At 40.8% G+C, this 9,268-nt stretch overlaps 2 protein-coding genes across 3 annotated transcripts; one reads left to right on the top strand and one right to left on the bottom strand.

The window, feature by feature from the left end:
• The first annotated feature begins 145 nt into the window (after window positions 1-145).
• On the top strand, window positions 146-3,732 carry LOC124474950. 2 transcript variants are annotated; one of them, XM_047031418.1, is made up of 10 exons: window positions 146-305; window positions 795-1,067; window positions 1,211-1,468; window positions 1,703-1,795; window positions 2,022-2,042; window positions 2,161-2,181; window positions 2,348-2,374; window positions 2,440-2,544; window positions 2,790-2,840; window positions 3,064-3,732. In XM_047031418.1, the coding sequence occupies exons 1-10, from the start codon at window positions 245-247 to the stop codon at window positions 3,084-3,086; spliced, it is 933 nt and encodes a 310-aa protein (XP_046887374.1). In that variant the 5' UTR covers window positions 146-244; the 3' UTR covers window positions 3,087-3,732. The 2 variants fall into 2 exon arrangements, with proteins under 2 accessions (XP_046887374.1, XP_046887375.1); XM_047031419.1 differs by having other exon boundaries at window positions 2,455-2,544.
• A 58-nt stretch (window positions 3,733-3,790) lies between these two features.
• On the bottom strand, window positions 3,791-6,324 carry pjvk (pejvakin). Its single transcript, XM_047031417.1, has 6 exons — window positions 5,991-6,324; window positions 5,636-5,831; window positions 5,312-5,453; window positions 5,073-5,190; window positions 4,804-4,947; window positions 3,791-4,563 (listed from the first exon to the last, which is right to left on the bottom strand). The coding sequence occupies exons 1-6, from the start codon at window positions 6,199-6,201 to the stop codon at window positions 4,262-4,264; spliced, it is 1,113 nt and encodes a 370-aa protein (XP_046887373.1). The 5' UTR covers window positions 6,202-6,324; the 3' UTR covers window positions 3,791-4,261.
• Between the last annotated feature and the right edge of the window lie 2,944 nt (window positions 6,325-9,268).

Here is a 9,268-nt window from a genome sequence, read left to right on the forward strand (position 1 = left end):
GATGCATACAAAGTTGATTGATTGATAAGGTAATATTAAAATGGCCCAAACCCTTCAAAAGATATCTATGGCAAAAAAAAAAAAAAATCATTGCTTTACATTTAGCCTAGCCTACGTAATTCACTGACATGACGTACAAGCCTGACATCCTACTTTCATTTTCGTTTTTGTCCTAGCGAGTCACATTTGATTTGCGTTAAGACACACGTTTTCCCTTTCTCGCAATTAAACTGTATTAGTCAGGATGAACTCAAAGATGTTTGTGTTACTCGTTCTGGTAAATACTGTGAAGGCGACCGAATCAAGTAAGTATACGTTATAGACTACTGCGCTGTTGACCAGCTTGGCTAAATTACTGTAGGAAAAGTAAAACTATGAAGGACAAAAACTGGATATAGGCATACTGTAGAGACAATTCTTCATTTACAATGTCAAGAAAGTCTACTTATTCGAGCTACTACTGATGCGCTTTCTCAGTATCAAAGACAAGTACGGATTTTGATTAAATTCCTGATGGTAGTGTTTTTGACGTTAGCATTCATTGGGGTCAATGGGCGTAGCCTTCTAGCTTATCAACTTGTCGACGTTATATAGCCTACATATGGTTTTACTTTTACCGTTTAAACTTTTTGACTTTTACTTTAGAGAACGTTACTCCTGTCAACTTTTTTTTTAATTAAAACGTGAATTGCTGAATGTTTTAAGAGCACAACATAAATTGACCTTATATTTGCCTATTCAACAATGTTTTACTATACGTCGGTTCTTTACTAATGCAATCTATTTCTCTCCAGATACCATTTACTTAAAAGTTGGCGACCAGCTTGCGCTTCCAGGTGGCATAAATACGCCTGTACAACACATCCTTTGGAAACTAAACGCCAACAAGGTGGTAGAGTGGGACCCCTTCTTTAAAACAACCGTGTATGGTGAATTCAAGAATCGCACAACTTTGGACATTGCCACTGGACATATTTCAATTCGTGACGTGCGGATATCAGACAGTGGAATTTTCTATTTTGAGTTCAATCACACACAACATAAGTCAATTAAAATATCAGTGATCAGTAAGTGAGAAATTGTGTGTTTTGTCTTTCAACAGTATACTGGCACGTCATAGCATATAATAGTACATGCATTTGTGAGAGAAAAGGAGGGTGGGAATAGATATATCTCCTAACCAATGGCTTTATCTGTTCCCCATTGACAGACGAAGTCCCTACACCCAGAATTAACTCTATCTGTGACACACACATGACCTCATGCTCTCTGACCTGTGAGGGAGACATCGCTGAAGCCGGGACAGTGACCTACTCCTGGAAAGCAGATGAAGCGAAACTCGAAGTTTCAGACAAAACCCATATACATGAAAATAAAAATACTGAAGCATTCACCTGTATGATGGAGAACAGTGTGAGCCAGATGGAGAGTGCACCCCACAGGAACACATTGTATTCTCCAGTTCCAGGTAAAACAGAACTGACTCCTTCAGGCGAGGCCCGTGGGCTAAAAACATGTAGAGTATGCCATACACCTTCCAGACATATTTTAGCAAGCATGTTTTGGAACCATGAAAATGTAGAAAGAAGTGTTCCATGAATGTTTCATGGTTTTACAGGGAACCAAAATTGAACTATTTGCAGATGGTAACTATCCAAGATAAGTATAGATTTAAAATGACTTTACTATCTTTTATTTACAGTGCTAACGGCAAAGACCCTGATTGGTATTTCAATCTTCGTTTTATTAATCACTGCAATCATTGTGCTCGTTTTCATGCACAAATGTAAATCAGGTGAGGACCATTTGGATTTGTATCTTCATGTTTCATGTTCAAGTTGTCACTGGGAACCTTTTAATTGAAGTATAAAAGACTAGGTCTGCATATGGTTCTCTTTGATATATATATATATATATATGTATTATGTTCCTAATGAAGACAGATAGTTAATGTTTTTGTTTTTTGTAACTTGGCATGTTCAAATGTTTGAATCTGAATGGTGTATTTCTGTATTTCCCAGGAGTTTGGTTTTATGAGACAGGTACGGTGATACTATCTCTTTCTTTTGTCATGTTTTCTTTTCCTCTGATTACAAACATCTAACTCCCTAAGTACTCATTTAGGAGCAAATCTAACTCTCTTGTTTGACTGTTCCTTAGAATCCATGCCTTGGGAAACAGGTAAGAGTCGATCGATTCTTTAATTGACCGTGCTTGGAAGTCTTAGGGTCTTTTAAAATGGTCTTATATAATACAAGCCTTAAGAGGTACAACCCGTGAGTCTGCTCCATTTCTAGACCACACTGACCCCATGTCTGTCTAATTATGCATCTCTTGACCCTTCTAGGCTTTTGGAGAAAACAGGGAAACTCTGGTAAGTGTTTTACAAAATGTGATATGCATCACCCATCATTTAACCTAATATGAGTCACTGTATAGAATGTGCTGGTGCAGGTGACCAAGAGTCCCCGGAGATTAACCAATCAGAGAACGACGTCCAAGCTGGAGCTGCTGAGGATGCAGTAACAAAGGTGCCAAAAGAAGGTGAGCTTCAATATACAAATGTAGGACTACTACAAATGTTGACACCATAAGCATTTGGTGAGACTCCTATTTTAACTTATGAAAGTAATTTGGAATATGGTAAAAAAAGGTGCATACTCGGCAGTACCTCCAAAGACATCGGAATGAGATAGGTTATATATTTTGTCAGTAAACCCATGATTTGCTTGTCTGTGTGAAGAGGGAAAAGCTTACCTTTAAATCGTGTTGTGTATGTTTTTATTCAGAAGACAAACTGATGACTTCGAGCAGAGCTGAAGAAGATGCTAGTTTGAATGGTATGTTTGACCACAGTTGGTGTTGTTGAATTAGTCACAGCATTACTAATGACAACATGATTGTTGGTTGATTCAGGCCACCACTAGATTTATTACCTAGGACTGTATACCATTATAATTTAGAATCATAATTTTTTACCTTGTATTATCTAGCTCTTGCAGAAATGTAATATTCTAAAACAATTATTTTATAATGGACTTTGTTTGTGTTTATCTGTTTTAGAGAATGGAACATCGGTTACTTAGGAACCATCATGATGGATCATGATGAATGATGGCACAGAGGATCACTGTCACCGATCTCATCCAGTGACTCTGTACTATTGGTGAATGAAGAACAGCCATGCTGACCCAATGTCTGAACTATGCCTGAATGAAACTACACCTGAATATCCCTGCTTGTACAGTATTTGCGTATGTATGTGTGTAGAGTTTTTACGCGTTTTACTGTATACTACGCGTTTTACTGTATACTACTCGTTTTACCGTATACTACGCGTTGTACGGGTATTATACCGTGAATGGGTTACACAAAGTATGGGTCACACACAACTTATGCTGTTGTAAAACAGTTGAGTTATTTCAAAAGAGTTCGAAATGACTCGAGCACTGTTGTCTTAAAATGTTCTGTTCATTTTATGGAATGACTCGTCTCTTGTTTTTGTAGTGCTTATGGGACAAACTGGGAGGTTTAAAATGTGAGCCTTTAAACCATTTGAGTAGAATGAACATTGAAAACTCGTTTTTTAATCGCATATCTTCCAACATTTGAATGTAAACAACCTTTATTTATTAACCCTGTGTGTATGTCTCTTTCAATAAATCCACTCTGTTGTTTTGTGTAAGAGTTTTGATATGTTTAAAATAAAATAAAGAATGTATAGCCATTAAACAGTGCAGTGCTCATTGCAGACCTACAAAGATCTCAGGTAATTTCTGAATTGAATTTGTAAATTGCATACAGTCCAGACAGGAAGTTTGGTCTGTTACTTGACTTCCCATGTGAGCCCACTCATGCCATCTACTGGACATAGAGAGCACTGCTGTTCAGGTCAGCTACCAACACAAACTGTTATATTTCAGGCTTTGACTCCTACCATACTTAAGTTTCACACCCTGTGCTAAATTGTGGGACAAACCAATATTTGTATTTTTATTTAAAATCCAATACACAACATAATTCAACCGATTTCATATCACAAAGATGTAACAAATTCCCCAAATCCGCCTCCAAAAGACAGTCTAAAGCCGGCAGAAATAAGCTTGTGATGCTAAACACAAGTGTTCAGTCAATCTGACAGGATCCCAAGGGGCTTTGGTCCCTCAACCACCGGCAGATGTCCTTCATCTCTGCCGCAGGGTGGATGAAGGACAGAGACTAGAGGGCTTAGGGACTAACAGAAGGATCTTGCCAGACCTTTTCACCTCAGCGTTTTGTGCCAGAGGTCAAAGCAGGGCACCACGTGGAGCCGGACGTACTTCTGCCCGCCGGTGGAGCACTCCAGACAGCCGTAGACCGTCTCCCTCCGCTGGTGTCCCATGCCGCAGAGAGAGCAGGGACCTTTCGGGATGTTATGGTTGAGGAGGTTGACACGGGTGTGCGAGCTCTCCCTCAGGTAGGTGGTAGAGAGGTCTGTCATGCTGGCTGCTTTCTCATAGTAGTCAGTCACCACGTCATCCATGTAGGTGTCTGATTGGGTGAGCTCCTCGAATGTCCGGTCATCTGAAAAAAGAGTAAAAAGACAGCAAAAGAGGGGGTTATGGGGATTAGAATTGGAGAAATCTCAGTTTAAACTGAGTGTGCAGATTTGAACCTTATACTTTTCCAAATTCTCTTTCGACCCATACTGTGTGCAGTAAATGAGAAGTCAGTTTCTCAACAAAGCTTCGTCAGATATTTTTGATTAGTCGTAGTTCTGCTATTGAAATGCGAGGTGGAGCCAGGAAGTTGGATGTGTCCAACCTGCTCTGAAGGGGTTGCCGTAGACAATTCCGGATAAGAACCTTCGTAGGCGTCCCATAGAGAAGCGACCAATGAAGCCTCCCAGCTGTTCTCTGATCTGCTCCTTTTCAAATCCACCCATTGAATCCGGGGCCACACATATGTCTGTAAACGTAGTGTAGAAGGCATGTGTGTGTAACAAAGAGAGAGAGAGAGAGAGAGAGAGAGAGAATGGTGAGTTTTTTGACACAGTGTGATTGTATGAACATAACCCTTAATGTGTAACTTACCTAGTCGACCATCGATCCGAACATAAAGCTCAAATATGCTGAATGCTATGGTGGTGTGAGCTGGAATAACTATGGCCTTGTCCCGCCCTTTGGGGTTCCGACCATCGTCGATCTGAAACTGTTGTACAGCAGTAGGTGAGACAGCAGGTGATCAACCGTTCAACGCTTAACTTAACCCTGACTAACACACATCTCAGGTGTCAGTGTGTGTGTGTAAGTGTGTGTAAGTGTGTGTTTACCCTCATAGTAGTCCCTCGCATGCCTGCATGGACGGTGAGAGAACACTGGCGTGTGGTGCGTATACTTTCCATGACAACACAGAGAACACTCCGCCCACTTTCCTTAGACTGACGAACGAGGCAATGATCCAGATCCACCTTCCTGAGGATGGTGGGATGGAGAAAAAGCCAGAACGCAAAAGTCAGAAACAGTATATGCATATCATTATTAATGAGTAGGCCCATGTGTAAACAGTACCTCTTGTCTACACAAATGCCTTTTGGCAATGACTTCCAACTGGATCAACACTTGAATGAAACAGAGTTTTCCGGTCTGGTGTGTACCTGGAGGTGAGTTCCCTGAGTAAAGTTGGCACCTCCACTTCATGCTTGGTGACAATCCCAAAGGAGGCTTTGACTGCCACAGAGTCCGAGCCACTGATGTTGAATCCCACATCATTCATAAGGTGGTTTCCAAGTCTGCCGTTTAGGGATACGTCTGACTTGTCCTCATAGTTGAGGAGTTGGTAGGATGACACACCTATATGGTTACACAGATTAGGACAACCAGTCAAATACAGTATACACAATACAGCATTTGTTGCCCTTATCAATCTTACATTAAGTTATAATTGACTACATGCAATCATTTTGTCTCACTTTAGATTAAATGAAATTCCCTTCATGCAATGTTATGTACCTGCTGTGATCTCCTTCTCACCCACCAGGATGTCTTTTAGTGAGAATGGGGTTGAGGCATATTTCGTTTTCTTCCAAAAATGCCTCTTCCTCTTCCTTGTGACCAGGCTAAGGGGCTGGTAGCGGTCAGCCTCGCTCAAGCTGGGCACGGGGATCAGACGCCCTGTGTCCCCGACCTGCTTCACAAAGTTCTTTGTTGCCGCTGCAAACATTCTAGTATCCGCAAAAAGGTTCTCACTGCTAGGAAAGCATGACAAGCTCAAATACTTTGGCTTGTTGTTAAGTATTTGGTGTTGAATTTGGTATAGTTGAGTTTGCAGCTATAAGGCCCATGTTTTCTTTCCTTTGGTGGACTCATACTGAGTACGAGACAGGTGTCCTCCCTGCAGGACCGGTGTGGTTTGTGGATTGAAGCTCTTGAATAATAGAAAGACACTGTAAGGGGATATGGGACAAGCTGTTATGTGAACTTGATAGTCACCCACTGCCCTGGTTCTTCCTGTCAGGTGACCAATGTGCTCATTGATGCTTGCGGTCCAAGTCATAGTGTCCCTCTGCTTTGTTCGGATAGAGACTGATGTTGACAGAAAGGATGGCCCACGACCCAATACACAGTGCCTACCAGGCAGGCTGAAGGTCATAGGAGAGATTAACAGTATACTGTATATTCAAGGCTGCACCACTGTATGTTGAGTGTGTTCTATGTCCCTTGGAAATCTCAGGACCCCACTTCAGATAATATCGAGGCAGAATATATTGGATCAAGTTTACAAATTAGAAATCCATGTGTTGTGTACAGTCTGTTAACATCTGTTCTTTGTGTCATGAAGACACAAAGCCAGGTTGTATTTTTAGAGTCATGGGGGGGGGGGGGGGGGGGGGGTTCGGTCTGTCTAGTATTTGGAAAGTCCTGGGCTTGGATTATTCCTATTAACTGAATTATCGGATGAGTATCGGATTATAAACAAGAGGACTGAATTCCTTATAACTCCTGAAACTTAAATGCCATCTTTTAAGGTCTTTCAAGGTTTGCTAATATAACATTTGACATATTTTTACAAGTTGAAAGAGTTGCAAACCTGGATTGTAAAAAAGTACTTTCCTGCCTAGTCCACACATTTGTGGACAAGAAAACACTAAATACAGAATAGGCTATAATCTTGTTCTGTCCATGCAATTCCGCTCTTTAATTACTGTTTTAACTGAATTGCAGTAAAAACTGTGGGAAGTTGGCAAATGGTTTTTCCACAATAGTTTTTTTGTTACATTGGGCAGTCTCTTCACGTACAGTAAATAACCAGATAAGCATTATAAAGATAAGATAAAACTATGCTAAAATGCAATTGCATAATGTTTACCATTAGCACAAATGGAAAAAAGATAACACATGCCTCAACTCTAAATCTTCTTAAACAAATTCAAATATGATTCATCAAACCAATATCAGTGAAGACGATCAGATATAAATTCAAAACACATTTGTGTCGCATACAGTTCTTTTTTACTCAGTACAGCACTAGCTTTTTTGAACATATTTCTAATCCTACAGATGACAGAATTGTGTATGACTGTGTGTTCAAATCAAATCAAATCAAATTTATTTGTATAGCCCTTTTTACACGCAAGCATGTCACAGAGGGCTTCACATGCGCCCATAGAACTGCCCCTCAACCAACCTAAACCCTCAAGGAAGACAAGGAAAAACTCCCAGAAAAACTCCCACCGGGAGAAAAAATGGAAGAAACCTTGGGAGGAGCAATTCAGAGAGGGATCCCCTCCTCCAGAGACGGTTGGTAAGAGAGAGGAGCAGAACACAAGCTAAACATAGTCATACAGTGTCAATGGGTTTTGAAACACCAAAATCCATTGTTCGGCTTTATAGACGTTGGATGGGACCGGGAAACTCGCTGTTGGCCGTCATGGAGACTGGATTCCGGGTGACGACCTGGTTCAGCGTTGGCAGACCGACGACCAAGCAGGTCCTGACAGCTCAAACCCCCCACACCACAGGGAATGTGTGGGGGGGGGACAGAGAGGAGAGCAGGGATTAGAGAATGCCAGGAGCAGCTAACAGTTACAGTCAAAATAGAATGAGATCCCCACCGGTCAAGTGTGGACTAGTGCAGCAATTTAACAGAGCAAAAAGGGTATTTGATGCAGCCCCACACACCAAAACAACGACAGCCCCCCTCAGTTGGAACATGAAATCTGTTCCAGGGGAAAGAACTCTAAAGTAGGTTATACTTATACGAATAAGGATGAAAACAGCCAGTCCCCCGTTGTCTCCAACTAGTAATAAAAACTATAACAGTAACAATATACAGCAACGGAACTATAATAATAATAATACTAACAATATACAGTAACAGGTTTACTTTATTTGTAACATCTAGCTGGGCAATGTGAACATAAGCTATAATTAAAATTTAAAAGTTACATGTGATACACACATAGGCAAGCACACATCCCAGGTTTACATAGAAAGTACACACATACTTCCCTTTAACAATCATAGAATTGACTAAACAAGAACGTTTTTAATCTAGTTTTAAATGTCGAGACAGTATCAGCTTCCTTAATTGAGATGGGTAATTTGTTCCAAAGAAGAGGTGCTCTATATGAGAACGCCCTACCTCCAGCAGTTTTTTTCTTAACTTTGGGTATTACCAGATAGCCGGCATTTTGAGATCTTAGAGACCTTGCGGGGCAATAGGGTGCAAGGAGACCGGAGAGGTACAGTGGTGCCAATCCATGCAGAGATTTGTAAGTTAGAAGTAGAACTTTGAAATCAGCTCTGGCTTGGATAGGGAGCCAGTGTAAAGAGATAAGAGTCGATGTTATATGATCAAACTTTCTAGTTTTAGTCAATAGTCTAGCAGCAGCATTTTGCACCCGCTGTAAGTTTTTTAGGTAGGTAATTGGGAGGCCAGAGAACAACACATTGCAGTAGTCCAATCGGGACGTAACAAAAGCATGTATTAGTTTTTCAGCATCATCCTTTGAGAGGAATTTTCGTATTTTGGCAATATTACGTAGATGGAAAAATGCTGTTCTGGTGATTTGCTTAATATGGTACTCAAATGAAAGGTCTGGGTCCATTGTGACTCCCAGATTTTTTACCAGCTGGCTTTGAGATACTTTGACGCCGTCTAAGTCTAAGGTTAGATGGGATAAATTATTTCGGTGTTTTTTCGGACCAAGTGTTTAGAGGGGGCTTTGCATTTCAAACTGACCCGATGGTCCCAGTTTCCCTTGACGGTAAATCATCTAACTGGTCTT

The sequence above is a fragment of the Hypomesus transpacificus genome, chromosome 12 (genome assembly GCF_021917145.1).
Source record: "Hypomesus transpacificus isolate Combined female chromosome 12, fHypTra1, whole genome shotgun sequence".
Classification (NCBI taxonomy): Eukaryota; Metazoa; Chordata; class Actinopteri; order Osmeriformes; family Osmeridae; genus Hypomesus; species Hypomesus transpacificus.

Bases quoted from the DNA above. Each gene is read 5' to 3' on its own strand.
- pjvk (XM_047031417.1), bottom strand. From the start codon at position 6,201: ATGTTTGCAGCGGCAACAAAGAACTTTGTGAAGCAGGTCGGGGACACA. The intron at 5,454-5,635 runs GTACACACCAGA...CACCATCCTCAG, and splicing joins CTCAGGGAACTCACCTCCAG to GAAGGTGGATCTGGATCATT. The intron at 4,564-4,803 runs GTTGGACACATC...CTCTTTTTTCAG, and splicing joins CGGCAACCCCTTCAGAGCAG to ATGACCGGACATTCGAGGAG.
- LOC124474950 (XM_047031418.1), top strand. From the start codon at position 245: ATGAACTCAAAGATGTTTGTGTTACTCGTTCTGGTAAATACTGTGAAG. The intron at 2,375-2,439 runs GTAAGTGTTTTA...GTCACTGTATAG, and splicing joins GAGAAAACAGGGAAACTCTG to AATGTGCTGGTGCAGGTGAC. The intron at 2,545-2,789 runs GTGAGCTTCAAT...GTTTTTATTCAG, and splicing joins AACAAAGGTGCCAAAAGAAG to AAGACAAACTGATGACTTCG.